At 40.5% G+C, this 20,507-nt stretch overlaps 1 protein-coding gene across 2 annotated transcripts in view; it reads left to right on the plus strand.

Moving 5' to 3' along the window:
- The window catches only part of ankfn1b (ankyrin repeat and fibronectin type III domain containing 1b), a 153,546-nt gene that overhangs the window by 6,148 nt on the left and 126,891 nt on the right, over positions 1-20,507 (plus strand). The window contains exon 1 of one of the 2 annotated variants that reach the window (XM_085171474.1): positions 3-18,543. The exons of the other annotated variant lie outside the window; for it this stretch is intronic. Within the exon in view, the coding sequence (XP_085027600.1) occupies positions 18,425-18,543 (119 nt within the window). The 5' untranslated portion in view covers positions 3-18,424. Of the gene's footprint in view, positions 1-2; positions 18,544-20,507 lie in introns of those variants that run through there. 2 annotated transcript variants of the gene reach the window in all.

The raw sequence follows: 20,507 nt of genomic DNA on the forward strand, positions 1-20,507 counted from the left end.
GACAGATCATGTCTTTCTTTATCTTATTTGACAGCTTGTTTTACACAGATTGCTGACATGCTTTATAGTGTTTACTAAATGAACGTCCTGTCTCTATTTTGGTGCTTCCTGGAACTGTTGTTGCCCAAGCTTCAGCTGCATGCATGGCATTGTGTTTGGCGGTGTATAGCTATACTGCATCTACTAAGAGATTACATCAGCTCACCAAGCATTTTGGGAACTGTAAATAAGATGCCTTAATAAGAAACTTCAGGGGCCAAATGTTTCAAAGACTTTGATTTAAGAATATTTATAAGTGATTAAACAGTGGTAACTTCTAAACACATCTTTTGTCTTTCTGCATGTTTTGGATATTTTGGTGAGGCAGGTTGTTGGGGTGCATGTCTGTGCATTTAGAAACCTTGTTATTTTCTATTCTTAGCTGAACAGAACTCATCATCGTCCAGCATGCGAAAGGTTGGCTCTTTGATTTGATGGAGGCAGTTCTGCGAAAGTGAGGGTTGGATAAACAATCTTGCAAGGCTCTCTGAACCAAAGAGGGCAGGCAATACAAAGCAACCCACATATAACATGAATACGCATGGGAGCAGTCGCATCTCAAACTCAATGAAGGCACGCAATTATTCGTAAACTCTGTGGCTACATTTCCTCTTTGAACAGCGAGTCAGCAGAAAGTTTAAAAAAGCCTGGAAAGGATGGCGCAGAAGAGCAGTAACCACACCATCTGAATGTTGTTGGGGGATGGGCAGGTGATTTATCTGACCCTAAATGCCTTTTGTCCACTTTGCGAATGCAAAAACTCTTAGCTCAGCGTCATGTCATCTAGCTCAGACTCAGCTTTTATAATGTGCTGTTATCCTCCGAAAAACCTGCTTTCCTTCATTCAACGTACATTAGTTTAGTCTGCAAACATGTGCCGTTCTCGTCTTGTCGACGCTGCTGTAGCTGGGCAGAGTGTGATAAGAGCCATGGGAGTTCTATCTTCACTCCTCAGCTCATTCTGCAGATAGCTGAAACAGGATTGGCATTGTGTTTCTGGGCTGTGTGCACATACAGTAAGCGCTGTGTGTGTGCGTGCGTGTGTGTGTGTGAATCACACGATCCATGGTGGGATTTCATTATACATATCTTTCAGCAGCATGGACGCAGAATGTATAATTCATACCTGTGACTGGGCCTAGAAAGGGATGCGTGCCTGCTTGCTTTCCTTTCAGCTCCCTACACTCCAACCTGTCAAGTGAGACCATTCATTTACAGTAACCAAGTGTCAGCCCTACTCGTGTCTCATATTGAGTCAGTGATTGTTGAATCAGCCCTCCTCCCTTTCTGACAGCTCTGACTCCCATGCCAGGATGACTAGCTTTCTCTTAATGATTAGATTACGTCACCGACCTGCTGCTGCACCATGCCAAACTATGAAGTGACAAAGAAGGGCTCCTGATTTGCGCAACTTCGCACTCCCTGGCTTGTGACTCATTGGTGAGTCATGGCAACAGGCAAGGGGGCTATAAACGCACCCCCATGCATGTTCACACACATACACTCGAGCTTGTACACATGGTTCTGACAAGCAAATACTTTCTCTGTTGTTCCCGATAGTGTGTGTGTGTGTGTGTTTGGTTTTGCGTGAATGCACCCAAAGACACCATATTTCTGTCCTTCCACTCTATTGTTGTGCCTGAGTACAGAGAAACACACAACATTATTTATTATAATCATCACCAGTGTAATAGAGTTTGTGTTTTCCAGATAAAGTGGAGTCAGTAATTGTTTGACATTCGGCGCATTCCAATTAATGTTTTGTTGACTCAGTCTTGATAAGATAAGGCCAAGCATAATAATGAAAACTTGTTATATTTGTGGTAATTTAGATCTAGGTACTCAACCAACAGAGGGCGATGCAACCATTTACCATGTGGAATTAATCCTATTAGCGTTTCTTTGTGTGAATTCATTTGGCAAGTCCCATTTTTAATCTAATTATACAATAAGCCTTTTAAGAAAAGATGTTTGTTAGTTGATTGATGTTGCCAGTTTATTGATTAACTCATCAGTATTCTATATTTCAAATATTGGAGTTTGGGAGAGTGGGCGATAATGGCATTTCCATTTTAATGCCTCATAACATTTCCTCTGTCTTCATGTAGTTTTGAATTCCTAAGAGGCTTACTTTTCCATTTGTATATTTGCTCTAACAAAATGCCTGGAACATTGATATCTGAGATCAATTAGATGTTTCCTGAACAAGTGTGGTTTAATATTAGATTGCACTGTTTAATATCCCATGACATAGCCTGTCGCTGGTTCACACCTAATTGCAGGTGTTGGCGCTCCTAAACTGTCTTAAAATTGTTTTCTCACAGTAGTATTAGTACTGTGCTAAAGTCTTGAGGCATCCTTCATTTCTTTATATTTTGCTTCCAAGGAGCCAGAGTTTCTTATCATAGTTCCAGCTTTTGTGAATGTCCCGACCTTGTACCTGACCATTTCCAGAGGACTTAAAAAAGGCTTGTGAATCATTGAGACATAACAATGCAACACTTTCTTTCTTCTTTCAATGACTAAAAGAAAAGGCCAAAGATAATGCAGTTTGACAGTAGGGATGCCACAAATGATTATTTTGATAGTCTATTAGATTATTTTTGTGATTAGTTGACTAATCAGATCATGCACCCATTGGACGTAAAACGTACAACTTATTGCACCAGCATGCATCTGCTCTTATATAACTATCATTAGCTTACAGCTTTAAGTGCTTAAGGTATGTGCTGACTAAAAATAAAGACAAGATCATAGTTTATTACATTTTAATGAAATTTGCAGATTGTTTCGGTGGAGTTTAATAAACTCAGCTGTCTGCTCCTTGCTATCTGAGATATAACAGGACACCGGAGTATATTCTCGAGCATCTCACACTTCTGATTATCAGTTGTCTGCTTGACGTTTATTCAGCTGTGTAAAAACTATAACTTTAATCTCAGCCAAACTGATTTACTAAGGAACAAAGAATATACTGAAAAAAGCCAAACGATAACATTTTTAAGTTATCTAAATGACTTATATATCATGTTTAACCTGAGTAGCGAAAGACGGCGGTGGGTTTGAAAATGATTTGCTGGGAGTCCGGTGTTCTCACCTGCTCTAGTGAGCCTTGAACCCCGGCTAGCTATCGAGCTGGTGGGTAACAAACGTCTCCGAAAACCTCTGAGTGCTTTTGAAAACATGTGGTGTCTTGATAAACCAAGCAGATATTTGAAGTTTACTCAGCTACATTCTTGCCTGAAAATATGTTAAACGTTTATTTTGTGACCCAGAAGGAATAATAAGAGTAACATTAAAACTAACTAGCTGTCGCCATTGTTGAAAACTGAGCAGGGCCACGCTATGAATTCTAGGATAGGTTGGGCCACGAAGTATACACCCGACCCATCCTTCAAATCTGGGGAAATGAAGGGCGCATTTGTCGGCCGCATTTGTCGGAGTCTTCGAATTTGGACAGTCTTCATCGTGTCGCTGTAACGTAATCGGCCTACAAATGCGGGCACAGGAGGATGCGGTTCCTGAATTTGGACACAGCTACGATACCGGACACTGCTTCTTCTTCTTCGGTGCTTAACGGCAGCAGGCATCCTTGTACATGCAGTGCTGCCATCTTCTGTTTCAGTCCGTTATTACACTCTTAAATCCTACTACTTATTCCTGTGTCTTTTGGGATCTTACAAAGCTTCAAACGACGCGTCAACTATTAAATTAGTATTGAGAGGTGTATCTAGCACTACAGTTTATCCATCTACTGTTCACTAAAGGCTCATCAGAAATGATCTCAGTGGAAGGGTAGCTGTCAAGAAGCCATGTTTAAGAATGGGAAACATGGAGAAAAGGTCTACTGAAGTGACCTTGTCGTCAAAATGTACGAGGAGGTCAGAAGTGGTGTCCAACATTAAGTGTCTACAGCTTTCTGTAAAACAGAAGGTGGAGGCTCTGCCATGGTTTGGGACTAGATTTTAGGCCGTGGTGTTGGGACTCTTGTCAGAATTTATGGAGTTATGAAAGCAGAAAAGTACCATCAGATTGTCTGATTAGCAGCACCATTTTTAGCATGACAGTGATCCCGAACAGACTGCCATTGCAGTAAAAACATATCTGGATATGTCGTGGAACACTATCAATCATGGTTTGCACAACCTCAACATGACCTCAACATATTTGAGGAAGTGAAGGATCATCTTGACAGAGAACAGAAAGAAAGGCAGCCAACATCCACAGAAGAGCTTTGAATGTCCTTCAAGAAGGTGGGAGAACCATTCCTGAAGACTACTTAAAGAAATTATAAGAAAGTTTGCCTAAGTGAATTCAGTCTGTGTTGAAGCATATAAGTGGTCATACCAAATATTGACTTTCAAGCTCGTTTGAATTGTCCAAACGTTTTGCTTATATACTTCCATGTATGTTTGCAAAAGACAGGAGAGCCTGGTTACCTAGTTTGGAGCAACACTACTTAAGAAATAAGGAAAAGAAGACTATTCAGCAGTAGGTCAAATACATAGATTTGGCATGGTTCTTTTAAATACATAAAAAACAAGAATAATCTGTTTAAGGAAACATTTAGGCCAGATAAATGTACAGTGATTTTATTTTACATTGTGTATATCTTGTCCTGCCAAAATAGCTTTGACCCATCTGGGTATTAACCTAGGAGAGCATCGTGGTCTTGGACCATCTTGATGCTGGCAGCAGGGTCTGCAGATTGGATTTGTTAAAATGCTCCATCTGATTGGCTTGTAGAGGAGCGTTGAAACTGAGTCAGTGCCCTGGCCTGTTTGTCATGTTCCTTGTGCTCGTCATGATTACATTTTGCGGTGTGGCGGGGCACAGTGACCAACTGGGGAGGTCTTTGCTTTAAATAAGTGCCAAGTTTGGACTGCAGTACTCTTGTCGTTGGTACATGTAAAAATGACAACCATATAAATGCATGTACCCAAGGCTTTCCAGCAGAATAATGCATTATGACAAGAGAATCAATACTATTTACTTCATTTGCCAATGTGTATAATCTTACTATTTGTCGTCATCATCAAGTTGACGGGGACGTCATGTGACTGATTATAGCAGTTAGGGTCATTCTTCACTGGACTGTTTATCTTGAGTAAGTACATTTATTATCTAGAAAAATAACATGAAATCATTTGAAGAGCTTAATCCAGGGTTTAAATGTGACTTATGTCTTGGGCAAAAGAAAAAAAAAAAGGGAGGGAAAAAATGATCGCAGAAGGTGCAGCAGTGTTTTAGATGCTTTAATGGGTCATTTGTCTTTGCACACAGCAGAATCATTTGTCTGGAACAGCTGACCAGAGTAAATGTACAGGCTCCTTTTTTAACGGGATTGAATTACCTCCACTGAGAGTAAGCTGGCAGCAATTTGATAAAGAAGTCAGTGTAAAGAAATTGAAGCCTGCTGTCTATTAAGGGGTTCTCATGCCCCATAAAAGTGCTTTAAGGAAAACAAACACCCTAGGCCGATGTCAGAAAGTGGACGCCCGGGAGTCAGGCTCTTCAGAACTGAGGCAGGCAGATGACGAATGTAAAATTGATAAATAACTGTTCACAAAGGAGACAGGAGGCCACTGGATGTCTTGTAAAATGTGTATTTCTGCATGAATAACACTAACGTTTAGTAGCTCTTTATGCTTTTATGTTACAGTGGGTTTTATTCGTTTTTTGCGAATGAACAGATAACTATGAAGCTTAGTAGAAGATTCAAGATATTTATTTCCTAAACTCTACTGTGATGAGCTGAGCGAATACTTTTTGTCACTGGGGAAATATAACTGGCTCTAACTGGGCCATTCAGGACTACTCTGTCACACAGAAGCAGTGCTGGCTGCACAGACAAACTGGTGCTGGTACTTATGGCCTTTACACTGCTTTATTTATGTGAATTGTTTTTGATGATGATGATTTATGGGTTGTTCCAGCTCTCGGTACTCACTTAGTTGCGCTCTACAAAAAATAAAGCGTTACCCTACCACACACCCCCTCTTACTTGGTGCAAAATACACAGCCTTACTGTGAAGTGAAAGCTGAGACGCATCACTGGCAAAGTGGCTGCTGTCTGAGGGAATATTTTAGCTGTCTTGTTGAGTTCAGGATTTATTAGGCCTAATGCCGTTGACGTCAGATCAGCATGCTTGTTTTCCCCTTAGCTGCCGTGTTTCTTTCTTTGATCTTTGTCACAACTAAACAACTTGAGGTGCCTGTTTACGTTGTGCTCATCTCTATGCATCATGCTGAGTGGAAGTGTGCTGCATGCATTCGGGCTGAGAAGATGGATTACTGCTGCCTCGCAGGGAGCGACTGTGTTTGTGCGCCCTATCTGTCCACGTGTAAACCGCTGGGTCTGATTCTCCAAGGACGTGCGAACAACATACCCTGGAGGTCTCATGCCTGTGTTCTTAAGACACGATCTCAGTACCCTGTCAACCCCTGCTGCAAACACTCCCATGTGCACACGCTTAAACAGTAATGCATCAGCGCCCCCCTTTGATTCCCGGTTGTCCTTTTCTGTTATTGTACCTTGAAGTGGAGTTTTAACACCAAACATGGCTCGCTTGTCCCCAGAAATTCTGTGTGTTTTTGGTTTGGGTTATTGCGAACGCCAATGGAAGAGCACTCGCTGCACATCGAACACCCCACCTCCACGTGTGCACTCGCACACACAAATAGATACAGCAGTGGCAGTCTAATCATTCTTCAGACAATGAAGGCAACAAGGAAGCGCACTCAGCGGAGTGCATATCCCACTGAACTGCGGCATAATGAATCATGAAGGAGAGTCAGCTGGACATCAGACATGAGCAAAAACAAAAGCAGTGGTCAGCTTCCATCTAAACAAAGACTGTGTGTGTGTATGTGAGGATGTCTGAAGTGTCGTTAAAAAAGGACAGCAGTGAACATACTTAGCTGCTGTGTGAATGTGAGTCACTTGACTGAAAGAGGGAGAGGGAAAGAAGGAAAAAAGCTATAGAGTCCTCTAGGGGTTTCTGACTCAGAAGAGTATTGAATTTTGCATTAAGAGTGTTAGAAGTCATGTCTTACAATAGGACATGTCCAGGATGTAGCCTGCCTCTTTCCTATCCCAGTCAGCTGAGATAAACTCCAGCTGCCTCTGTGACCCTGAACTGGATAAGCGGTTAAGAAAATGGGTAGATGGGTATCATACAGTAGAAGGAAAATTTCTGCCTATTGCTGCTGTGTTTGTGTTGCTGTGGCAGTACACATGTCTTAAGATTGAAGTTCTACACAAGTTAGCAAAAGACAAGCTTAAAGGTTTTAGGTGAGCACAAAAAGCCTTCCATTTTAAGCACATGAAGTGAAGTATTAGAACCAGAATAATTATTTTTTGGAGGGGTATTTTCAGTGGTTTGGAAAAAAAATCACATCACAATAATTTTCTTTCATATCTGTTGATATTGATATATGTTACAATATCACAAAATCAATTATGTGTGTGTGTGCGCATCCTTAGTTGGTTTTGCTCCTTGAGGTTTGTAATTCGGAATCCTTATTTTATAGTTTTCTTAACAACTGTTTGTTACTTTGTATTCTTTAGTTTAGTCTAGCCTAACTAGTAGGGCAGGGCAATATGGCCAAAAATATTTATCGCGATATATATTTGAAAATTTGCGATAACAACATACCTGATGATATAATTGACGCGAGACAAAATACTTTACAACTCCACAGCTTTATTAGTACAAAAAAAACCCATCATTGTATTTTCACTTAAACAAGCAGCTGTTTTTTATGTGCATCAAAGTTATATAAAGGTTTAACAGTCCAAATGCAAATTACTTGCTGACAGTTTAACCAAAAGGCATTTCCAGTGGAAACTGGCCGACACATCCTGAGCATAACCATATATAATATCCACAAAACTTAAAAAGAGGTTGTATACACACACACAATACGGTAATATTATGTTGAAGCACAGTATCTATCACTAGGGCTCTACTGTAGGCCGTAATGCTCCGACAATCCATCAAGTGGTGTGGCTTCGTAGCTTACGAAAGTCGTACTAGAACATTTTTTGACAGATTTTTGAGCGCCGTGTATCACATAAAATCGGTTGGAGGTAAGTAAGCACAACCAGAGTTTATACATAAGGCGCACCGGATTATAAGGGGCACTGTCGATTTTTCAGAAAATCAAACAATTGATTTTAAGTGTACTTTCTGAAAAACACGGTAATAACGACGGCCCGCTTGCATGCTCTACCAAAAATTGTGCTTTTGTGTGTATCTGACAGACGAAAGCCAAACCAGTTCCACACCACTGAAGTTGCGCCATTTTTACAAACCAATTCTGGTTCATCCGTTTCATTCAACGATCCGCTTTCGCCCTTCTCATTCTCCGTCGCCGCCGTGCTTTTTCCGCCATCTGCGTATAAAAACAAAGGCACTATGCATGCGCATTTTACCCATATTCTATCGCGATATTTCATTTTCTTATCATTGCCTAACTGTATACTGGTATTACCGTGAACGGTATAATATGGCTGAGCCCTACTAACTAGTATTTTTTTATAACTTGTTAAGTCTTTGTGTCTGTATTGGGTGTTCGGGTGTTTTTTGTTATTTTGACAGTCTTGCATCTTTTGCGTCTTACCTTTAGTTATATTTTCCCCTTGTCTCCTCATCTGATTTGGTTGAGCTGTATCTAGTTTCTCAGGCGTTTCCTCCTCCTCCGGTTGCCGCCTGTGTCTGTATTTGTGTAGTTACATCAGCCTCAGTTTTCTTTATTCTTTGCCATGATGTCTGTTACACTCCCTTTTTGGATCTTTTTAAAAAAAAAAAAAATCTTAACTCTTACATAATGATTTTGTATGAACTCTTGAGTTGTTCCCTTTTATTGCCTCTTAATTGGTGCTCTGAGATCATCCATCTTATTCCCAGTGGACCTCCCGTTTTCCGTGATGATAGCTTTGTACCTTCTTTAGTTGTAAAACACTCACCTATCTCTCCGTCGCTCTTCACCACTCCATCTCGGCGCCCTTTCACCAGCAAACATGTGCCGAAACAAAAAAGCTGAGGAGAGATAGTGATAAACCATCTCTGTAACAAGATGTTGATGCTACATCAGGCTCCAGTTTGAAACTCAAACTAACAGACAGAAATACCCTCCTTCTGTTTTCTCTCACTTTGAGAAGATGATGAATCAGTGTAGCAGCTCCGTACGCGCACATTTATTTTCAGAGTGCAGACATGCGACCACTGGCAAAGTGTGTGTGTCACAAGTACTGATTATATCTGCTATATGCAAGAGATGCTAATACTAACAGTGATTTAAAGCAATAATGGGAAAACAAGCCATTTATCACAGTTTCTTCACAGTCAAGTTAAATGACAGCATCATACATCAGCATGCATCGTTGCATGTTGCACACTGAAAATCATAAATTCAAGACAACAATGACTAAAATGCACTTTGACCCAGAATATAGTCTTGATGCAGAGCTCTTCCATGCTATCAGGTACTCGGTGTGAACTGAATGAAATTTTGCAGCTATGTAATCAGAGCTGAAGCCTAGATGCTTACAAAACAGCTTTACAGGAACTTGTAAAGTCCTTTCAGTCATGTTTCTAACCTGCTGTTATGAAGCTATATCCAGGCTAAATCATGTCAGTGAAGCTCTACCGATAAGTATTGATTTACTTCCTAATCACTAGAGAATAAATGGGGAACCACTTCTGAGATCAGCAGACTTCTAGAGGTGGAGCTGGAATTGTTTTAATCTTCTACTACAGTTCTTTTTACCTTGTCATTTCTACGAACACCTTGAAATTACATGTTTTTGACATCAAGAAGCAGTTTTGACTTGCAACCTGGAAGAGATGTTTCATCAGTAGTTTTACAGGTCAAGGAGAAGAGAAATTCAGAGTCAGCAACCGATACTTACACGGATTCATCTTTTATTTAGACCACCCTCCTAGGGCTAGCAATTCCCTGGATTATAGTGTATCTTCTGGCATTATGCAGACAGGGGTGGGGTGCTGTCATATAGTGAGAGAAAAAAAGATAGATAGATGGGCTAAAATGAGGAAATTATGGAGGCAAAGAAGAGGAGACAGAAGAGCTGTCTAGTTCCTCAGCCTTCAGGCAGAGCATTTCCATTTGTCTTTCTGATGATGGTTAAATTAGAGGAATATGACATTTCACTGTGGTGCGTGTAGGTGTTCCTGCTTTCCAGTGTTGTTGAGTCTGCGTGAGACATCAAAATAAAAAGTTTTAAAGTGGAAATCAGGTGCTTTTTCTGCTTTTTCTGCATTTTCTGTCTTGGATCTGTATGTGGTCTGAATTGGGGGATATTGTAAATATGTCCACCTCAGACAGAGCAGTTATTATGTTCGGTGTGGCACAGTGAGAAGCAAAGATGGGTCTTAGTAAGTTACAAAATTCTAAATAATGAACACTGGCAGTGAGTCAACATTTATTTACAAAGTGATAATTAAGACAAATATGTTAAGGAGCGAAAATGAACAAAAAAAGGAGGTGACTAAACTTCAGGGTCTCCTCATGCAGCAAAACAACATACACAAAACCTTATAAAAAATAAAAGCCCTAAGCTACATAATCAAACTAAAGCGACAGAACCTGCAGGTTTTTGCTACAAAACCACAGAGAAAGTGGTTAATGATAAAATGGTAAACCCAGCTTCCATCGCCTCACTGACAGATTTAAACAAATGCAAAGTAACAGGAACTAAACTTTCCAGGTTTGCCCCAAGTCACTTTTAAGTAAGGCATTTCAAATGATGCCAGACAAGCCTAAACCGAATATCAACCTAACACAGAGCCCAGTGGCCAAATGGCAAGGATCACTTGGCAATGGGGCTCTAGATATACAGCCCCTCTAACAAGCAGCTGCTTTTCGTCCGTGGCAGATCTGGAACACAGAAAGAGAAGTCAAAAGGTCGGCATGAGAGTGTAAAATGAGTGTGTTATATGTGTTCAGCTTCCCTGTAGTGTTGGGCTGGTGTGGGAATGCATTTGTAGAGCATTTAAGAAAGTATGCCCTGGATATGACCATCTCAGACACCGCATTCGCTCACACTTGTCAAACCTTTTGCTCACAAAGGACTTGAGGACTTTTTTACATTGCCTCATAAAAAGGCAATTGCTGACCATTATTCCTAAAAATATTCAGAGCCTTTGGCTGAATAATCATCTAATTTCTTTGCAGAATCAATCTGGCTTAGATCTCTGAGTTAAAACTGATATCGACCAGTATTGAGTTTTTGCAAATCTGTTGGTATTGGCATTTATCGTTGCCAATAAATGAAAAAGAAAAAGAGGAGACGGGGAAAAAACACCCTTCAACCATGTTGACATAGTTTGTCCACTAGAGGGCATTCTGCAACTTCCCTGTTGATGACATGTTTTAGGAACCTAACAAACTTATCCGAGCAGATTCCGACAGACAAACAAACAAATACATAAATAACTACAGATAATAAATGTTGTGTTTATGTGTCATTTCTCTGAAAGAAAAAAAAAGTTTTTTCTTTTGGTTTTTGCCAAAAGTAAAACATTACACATTACCAACAGTAATGCGTAAAGTGTAATGTGCTACTTTTTCCAGAAGCTGGTGGCAGTGCTCCATACTCTTTTTGCCTGCTTACTTACTTTTGCCTGCTTTCTTAGAGCTAGCAGGCCACATGTCTTTGCCAGTCATTTGAACAATTTGGGACCGACTTTAGTTGAATAGTTTCCAGTGAAAATCAAATAGTATTTTTGCTGGTGGGCAGCATCCAGAGCTGAAGAATAAGATGTTTGACTTCAACAGAACGCAAACAACAAAAAAATATATGACTGCTTATAAGTACTCTTGACAGAAACAATTTTGTGCCGTCTCTGTATTTTGCAGCTGTTAACAGGCCAGTGTTCGATTAAGCTGTTTGAAAGACCTTCTGCCGAGCACACATATGTATGCATACAAGTAAATGTGAAAGCAAGACAGCAGAGTATTGTAGACAGTATTTCGTATCCCTCAATCTTCGCCTTTGCTAAATAGATGCAGAGAGGTAGATGAATTATGTGGTACGCAGCTGCAGCTTTTTCCATACACCCTTGAGCTATGTAGTTAATGTAAGACACACACATACACACACACACATGCTCAGGCATATTGTCTTTGAATGACACCTCTGAACAAGTTCAGGTCACACAGATTATAATAAATTAGCTCTCGTTCATAGTTTAAGATTTAGAATTTTGAGGTAGTGAGTTAGTTGACATTCATCCTTTTAAACCTTCCTACTTCTCAGTGTGCACAAAATTACACAGATACCTTTTAAATTGGCAAGAAAAAAAACCGCAAGTGTGCGTGTCACAAAGCATGGTACTAAATACTGGTACTGATTTGTTACCAATGAGTTCTAACTTAAACACATCATAATATGAGATTTCTTTTATGAACCTCCTTTAATTGTTCATGTGGACTGGCATCAGCACCCTGCTGGGAGCTGCACTTTCTAAAACGGCATTCTAAACATCCGTGCCAACAAATTTTATATCTGTTTGCTGTCCATCATGCGCATTGTGCACACTTTGTAGCATCCAGTCACTCTCTTTGGAGCATTGTTAAAGCTGGACAAGTTGCCAATCTATAACAAGATGATAACTATCACACTCACATCCAGCCCTGCGGCTAATTTACAATCACCCGTTAGCCTAACATGCAAGTGTTTGGACTGTGGGAGGAAGCTGGAGTAACCGATGGGAACAAACTGCAAAATAGAAAACCCCGACCACGACCAGAAGCTTTTGACCCAGAGAGTTTTCGCTGAGAGAGAACTGTGACGCTGAAATAAAGGGGAGGCGATGGAAAAAAGGAGCTTATGTCTTTTGGATATCCTGGGGCAGCTTTGCAGGGCCCTTTACTGATGACTCATAAAGATGGTGGCAGTGTTCATCCTCGGCGTGTAGTGTGTGTGAGCGTGTGTCTTTCTGTGCAGAGTGCTTATCATTCCAGAGACTATCAAAGATTCAACTGGTGGGCTCCAGAATGACGGCGTTCCTTTTACTGCAAATGGCTTCTGTGCGTGTTTCTTATGAATGGTGCTGTCTGACTGATCCCAGTAGGGGAAGCTGCAGAGTGCTGCTGCAGTAATTACAGGAAGAAGCTTTCTTAAACTGTCTCTCACTTTCTCTGTGGCTGTTTCTCTCTTGCCAAATGAGCTGGCGGGGAGGAATGATGTATCAAGGTGTCTGAACTCAAGCACACTATGAATATTTCAGTGTGTCATAAGTCACTATTGATTACATTGTTGCATTTTATGCCTCATTTGCTACACCATTTTTGGATTTATGAGCAATACATATATGTGCATATATATGTCAAATACATTTATTTCTTTAAAAAGAAAGAGTGACCAAAGGGCCAAGTTAGAGTATGTACTGAGCATGCCCATCGCTGGAGGGACTCACTTCAGTTGCCGACGGCTGTTCTTTATAGCTGGTCTGTGAAAGCAGGCACACTTCTTCCATAAATGCACATAAACTCACTCTTTATGAAAATCAGATTTCTCTGAGAATATGTACAGAGTAAAACCTGTAGGGAGTAAAGTAGTTCACACTTTGCCCCAACAGCTAAATAGACCTATGTATTTTTAATCGTAATTAAAAGTTTGAGATGACCTCATAACCATTTTAGTTCAATGGAAGCAACTTTTGCAAGCCAAGTATTGTGTTCCCAAATGGATATAGTTAAAGTGAGCATATTTTTATGTTTGAATGAAAATAGCCCTAAAAAACAGCATTGCATGATTTATTCATCAGACAAAGCCATTTCAGAGCCAAACGCAGACTAAAGCTGTCAATAGTTGGAGCTCAGCTCTTCCTCACTGTGGTGGTAAATTCTCCTTAGAGGCTTGGTGTTCTCGCTATTGCTTCTGTTTCCCTTTTTTGTCAAGATTCACTCACTTTCACTGGTGCTTCCCTCAATCCTTTGAGCTCTTTATTTCACTGTCTCTGTGGCTCAAACTCTTTCCCGTTCTCTCTTTTCTCTCTATTGCTATTTAGCTCGAGCGTCCACATTCATCATCCGAAATTTTAATTTTTCTGCTAAATACTGTAGGCATTTATGTGTCTGCAAATCGATTCACTATTCATAAAACCACATCAAAATTACATTGATAAATATTTAATTAAATGTAATTCAGCCTTATGAGCATAGAGATAGAGCCTAATTAAAACCCACCCAGTGATGGGTGATATGTTAAAAGTTTCATTTTAAACAATGCAGAATCATTTTTGTTTTAAACGGAGCAAAATGGGAAGAATGAGGGACCTCGATGAATCATTCAGATAAAATTTATGCTATTAAATGATCAGGGTGTCAAACGTGTAGCATGTGATGGGGGACACTGACTTGTAGCCAAACTATATGGATCCGCCCTACTGTGGGCGGACCATAGAGGTTTGGTCCCTTGTGGACTGGATGGTAGTCAGTGATCGAGGTCCTGGCATTCCGATCCTCAACCTACGTGGAACATACGGTAGGTAGAGCAGGGCGATATGACCAAAATATTTATCACGATATACAGTTGAAAATTTGCGATAACGATATAACTGACGATATAATTGACACTAGACAAAATACTTTACAACTCCACAACTTTATTAGTGCAAAAAAACCCCCATCAATGTATTTTCACTTAAACAAGCAGCTGTTTTTTTTATGTGCATTAAAGTTATATAAATATTTAACAGTGCAAATGCAAATTCTGGTATATGCGGTATGAAAAAAACAAACAAAAAACGAATGCTTGGACACTGCTAGCATAATGGAGAGGTTTTTATTTCACAAACACTTCTTGTAATGACCAACTACTGCTGACATTTTTGAGATGTTAGCTCTTTATACAGTAAAGTTACAGTGGGATACAAATAATATCAGGCTGATCCTACCGTAATTGGTTCCCCCTGTCCAATCACGGACAAACAATATCCCACAGTTGTTTATGTTTTTAAACCCATTTTGCATAGAAAGGCATTTTTTGAAAAATGTATTGATAGTAATATTGAATGTTATTACACAGGAAAAACTACACCTAAAATAATTACACCGTGACGCCTCCGCCTTTCTAAATGGAGGGACAGTAACTGCGTGTGTATATGTAAGCGTGTAAAAACTCAAGATAGTCAGATTAACAGTATTTTGTCTCTATCTGCCATTGCAGAAATTCATCTCATGTAAACAATAACGTGGCGCACATACCACATACCTTTGGCGTTGTGTGACGAACTCTGTATTCCTCGTCCACACGTAAACGCAAAAACAGAGTTTTAAAAAATCTCAGTTTTCGGTGATTCGAAACGTGTGGTGCATAGAAACAGCTGCGTTTTCAAAAATACCCGTGTAGGTGTGGACGTAGCGTAAAAGAGTTAGTAGTGTGTTTTATTACTACCTGTAATTCATTGCAGTTTACTTTTATTTGTTTAATTTCTTACTAAATGTTTCAGGTGTGAAATAAACCGCTTGAAAACAAAATATGGGTGTGTGTGGTTGGAGTTGGGTAGAGGCGCTACTCCTTCTTGTTGTGGTTCTTGCTGTTGATCGGGGTGCCTTCTGAACTCCTCTATATGGAGTTTTTTCAGACACACCCAACTGGGAGGAGACCCGGGGGTAGATCCAGAACTTGCTGGAGAGTTTAATGTCTTGTCTGGCCTGGGAGTGGCTTGGGATCACCCTGGAAAGCATTGCTGGGAAAAAGGATGCTTGGAATATCCTGCTTGGCCTGCTGTCAGTGCAAATGGAATCCGGGCAAGTGGAAGAAAAAAAATAAATGAAGAAATATATTCTTCTGTTAGTTCTGCAGAAATGTCATTGTGTCTCTTGCAATTATGGGTTCAAATCTCTGGAAACACTAACAAATAACATTTTTGTTGTTGTTACATAAAACTCCCCAATTGACTTTCAAAATGTGTATGCTCCCATCACAGGGATTTTATTACAGAATAACATTTTGTCATCAGCAAAGAGGTGAAATTTACATCCTTTAAAGTTCATTAACAGTAGTGTCATCGGCTTTTTTTTTTGTCAGTGTTCTTTGTGTCTCTCTGACACTTGAACTCAAATATTAACATGCCTGCTGGGCAATACAGCCAGACCACGCTGTTTCTCAGATCAATGGGTTGTTGCGGGAGGGGAAGTGCAAATCATAACAGAGAAGCATGGAATGAAGAGAATTTTTCAGAGAGACGGAGACAGGAGAGACCGATCAATAAGCCGAACTCTTCAGCAGAGGAACCTGCAAGCACACAGCCCACACCTTTCACACAACATTAACTTCAGTGTGGAATCACAGTGCAACAAACATCATGCACATGCACACATATACACACACACATGACTTCAGAGGGCATTACACTGACTTTCATTCATTTCTTGGAGATTTACTCCAGGACTCTTAGATCCCCATGACGTAATATGTACCAAAAACACAGACATGCCTTTGAAGACAAATTCTTTTACTTGGACTAATACAAAATCCCGTGGTGCAATTATTCCGATTTTATTAATGCAACTTTGTGCAACGATTAGACTCTGGTTTTCTCTCAGCAGTTTTGTGGGCTAGTTCTTGCACTAGCTAACTAGATTGTCTAGCAAGGTGCATCAACAATGCAATACTAAATAGGATGCTAATTCCAGTCAGGATAAAACAACCAATTGTAGTTGCTGAAGAAACTGAAATATTCCTCTAATCATGCATAACATTAATATTTACAGTGTTTCCAATGTAAAAACTGTTTAGCAGTTCAGTTTAGCAATGGACAATCCCCTTACTTTAAGACCGCCTCTGGTATCATTTTTCCTTGAGAAGTTGCTGTTTTAACTCTCTAAGAGGACATAGGGGTGAAAAATACCTCCGTTGGAATCTGTAGTAAAGGGGGAGAGTAGAACAGAAACTACCGTTACTAACGACCTGGCGTCCAAACTGCAGGATGAGAGGCTCAGTGGAGAAGCAGCTGATTATTGCAGTGTTGGTTATTTGTGCCCATGCCGTCCATTACCTGTAAATGTCATGGGCATACTTTAGAGCCCGCTGGATCAGGAAAAGATGCAAATGAGCTATTTTTATGGTTGAGGTAGAAACAACGAGGTCACAATCACATGTTTGGAGATAAAAATGAAAAAGGGTGAGACAGTGAATAGACAGAGTAGGTAGCTGTTAGGATGTGTGGGAGGGAGACACACATATATACACAGTGAATCACTAAAAGGCACTTCACAAATAGCCCTCACTCCATACCTCTTTTTCATCCATCCTCATATTTTTTTTTCTTGCTGCACTTCCCTTGTTGTCCCTGTCACCCTGCTATTGTCTTTAATTTTCTCAATATATGTGTCCACCAGCTGGTGGTCCTAGCCAAATGTGCTTCCATTTCATTACTGGTAAGAAAAAAAAATCAGGGTTGAAGACGCTCAGCTGCAAATAATTGAAAGACAAACAATTGGAGAAAGTTATCATGGTGGAGCAGGTGCACTTTAGGTTGAATCCGAGTGTGTGTGTGTGTGTGTGTCTGCGACAAAGGGAGAGAAACAGGGGTGGAAAAGAAGAGAGAGATCGAAGCTGGAGACAGAGCGATGAACCCAAATGCTCAACCGCTGGCACCTGCTCACCAGCTTTGCTTGAACGCCGTGATTCTGCTCACCGAGAGTCGAAGGGTTGTGTGTGAAAGAATGCATGCATGAGAGAGAGAGAGAGAGAGAGTGTGTGTGCGAGAGGGAGCGAGAGAGACAGAGAGAGAGAGAGCGCACAATTGGGCATCACAGCCAATATGCACTAAAAAACAGAGAGACTTGGAGTGAGAAAGAGGGGGGTGGGCTTTAGGTACAAGCATCATAGCAGCTCATGTTCTCCCACCAGCCCTGCTTCCTTCAGCACACAAGAAGACAGACACTGAGGAACCCTCCCTTTCTCTGTCATTTCTCTCTTCCTCTCTCTCCCACTCCTCCTTCTTGTCTGCTGTCCACTGGGGGAGACACTGCTCCTGCTGTGTCGATTGGTAGGCAGTTACAAACGTTACTATTTTAAGAGAATCAGCGTACAAGCACCGTGTGCGGCAGCAGACGGATCGAAAGGGGAGCGAGAGGCAGGGAAAGGCAGAGCCCTCGTTCTTCTGCACAAGTGTTCTGGCAAAAAGGGATGAAGGAGCACGGGGGAAGTCGGACCTGCAGCTGATGCCAAACTGCACAACTGAATCCAGGTAGAAGTAGAGCAAGGCAGACTGTAAGTCAAGAGGTCGTGCACAGAGGAGCTTTGTAGAAGAGAATCTTTCCTTATTTTACGGATCAACATTAAAAAAATAAGAGAAAAAAAAAGGAGAGACGGGGAGGTGGAGGTGAGCGACAAGCGAAAAAGATGGCGAGTTTTGGGAAACTCACAGACTACTTTAATCGCCGTAAGTCTCGAGAGGAGCTGCGGGTGGGAAGAAGCTCGCGGCGCAGTGGCAGTTACTGCTGCACTGTGGCCGAGGCCAGGTAAGTCGTGTGTGTCTACGTGTGTGTGTGTGTGTGTCTCACTATGCCTGGTTGGTATATACTGTTGTCTCCACGGCTGTAAACATTGCCACTTGGCTGTATCTTGTGACTTTCAGTGCAACAGATTGAGCGTGTGCACATGAGAGGTTTGAGGGTGTGTGCCACTTGGTCACACACTTGCACCTCTACATGTGTGTCAGGGTTTAATGGTTAAGTAATATCAGTCAAATATATACTGAAGGGAGTGTAATATATGTATGTAACATTCTGAAAAACATCTAAACGATTAAACGAATGAGCCAGCCCACATGCAAATTTGTATGTTTTGCAGGACTGTGAGGCTTTAAAGCGACTGTGTACCTGTATGTGCATGTAAACATGTGCTTGTATGCATGTGTGAGTAAGCTTCGAGTTACATAAGTGTGGAGGTGCAGCGGATAGCTGCTGTCAGGCATGGTGGTAGCTACTATAGATTCTTTCCACTGTCGTGCAGTTGAATATGGAGCGTTTGCACAGAACAAAAATAGAGAGGAAGTCAATAGGCTCCATATAGAGAAGGAGACGCAAAGAGTCCTTCTTGGCCAAGTCTACCCACTTCACCTTATTTTTACCACACACGCACGTATTTACAACCACAACTGTTGCTGTTATTGCTCTCCAAAGACAAATTTACAGGTGCCAATAACTCAGGTTTTTAGTTTTTAGTTTGAAGAACTAACATCAATGTCACAAGTCTATGGTCTACTCTGGCATCACTCTGCCAATTTAAATCAAGAGTGCCAATTTAAATCTAGATTTAAATTACTTTTCATCCTCTAAATTACAGTCATCTCAAAAACAGGACTGTTATGAGCTTTCTGGTTAACCGTCCAGCCGGTCAAACCTTTCACCCGAATGCAATATCTCTTAAAGGCTGCTCAAATTTCACCACTCGAGAATGAATTTTAATTTTTTAATTTTATTTATTTAGGACAGTGCATGTTAATGAACATAAATGTAAAAAAAAAAATTACATGAATGTAAACATGCCAGATTATAGCCAAGGGCTAATTTCCATCTGTTGTCCTTAAACATAGACAATAATTTATAAAAAATCATCATTCATTCATAATAAAAACTCCATCACCAAACTTACACATACACACCATTCTGTTCCCAAATAAAACATTAAAATTATACAACTCATACATGATCACACACTTGATTTGTCCATAACCAGTTTTTAACCTTTGCCTTAAACAAATTGAATGTCGAGCATTCTCTAATGAGTTGAGGAAGACTGTTCCACAGATGGCCACCCTTGACAGAGAGGACGTTCTGCCCAAATGCTGTCCGTCTGTGGGGTATAAACAAGTCTCCTCGGATTGTAGCTCGAGTGGTCCTGTCTGAGCTTTCTTTATGCCTAATGAACTGCTTTAGTGGTGGTGGAGCAAGGGAGTGTAAGACTTTATATATTAAACACACTCTTTTAAGTTTCACTAAGTTGTTGAAGTTCAGTAATTTATGTTTTTTTAACACATGACAGTGGTGGTGGGAAGTCGGTTTTTTGTCAAGTAGTTTTAAACTTCTTTTATAAATGTTTTCAATAGTTTTAAGTGTTGTTGGACAAGCAAGTGACCAGGACGTCAAAGAATAGTCCATATGAGAGATGATCATTGAGTAAAAATAAGTTTTTGCAACATTCATATTTAAATTATTACGTATATGATTAAAATTTCGATTATTAAATTTAAGTACCTGGGACACTTTATTTATGTGACTCTTGAAGGATAATGTTGGGTCTAGAATGACCCCAAGATATTTAAATTCTGGAGCTAATTCAAGCTCTACTCCATCCAGGAATATGTTTGACTGCTTCAAGTTTAAGGGGCGTTTTGAAAAATACATACAGACAGTTTTTGAGGTGTTCAACATTAAGCATGAGTCCTCCAGCCAGCTATGCATTAATGCTAAAGCAGCTGTAA

The sequence above is a fragment of the Neolamprologus multifasciatus genome, chromosome 8 (assembly GCF_963576455.1).
Source record: "Neolamprologus multifasciatus chromosome 8, fNeoMul1.2, whole genome shotgun sequence".
Classification (NCBI taxonomy): domain Eukaryota; kingdom Metazoa; phylum Chordata; class Actinopteri; order Cichliformes; family Cichlidae; genus Neolamprologus; species Neolamprologus multifasciatus.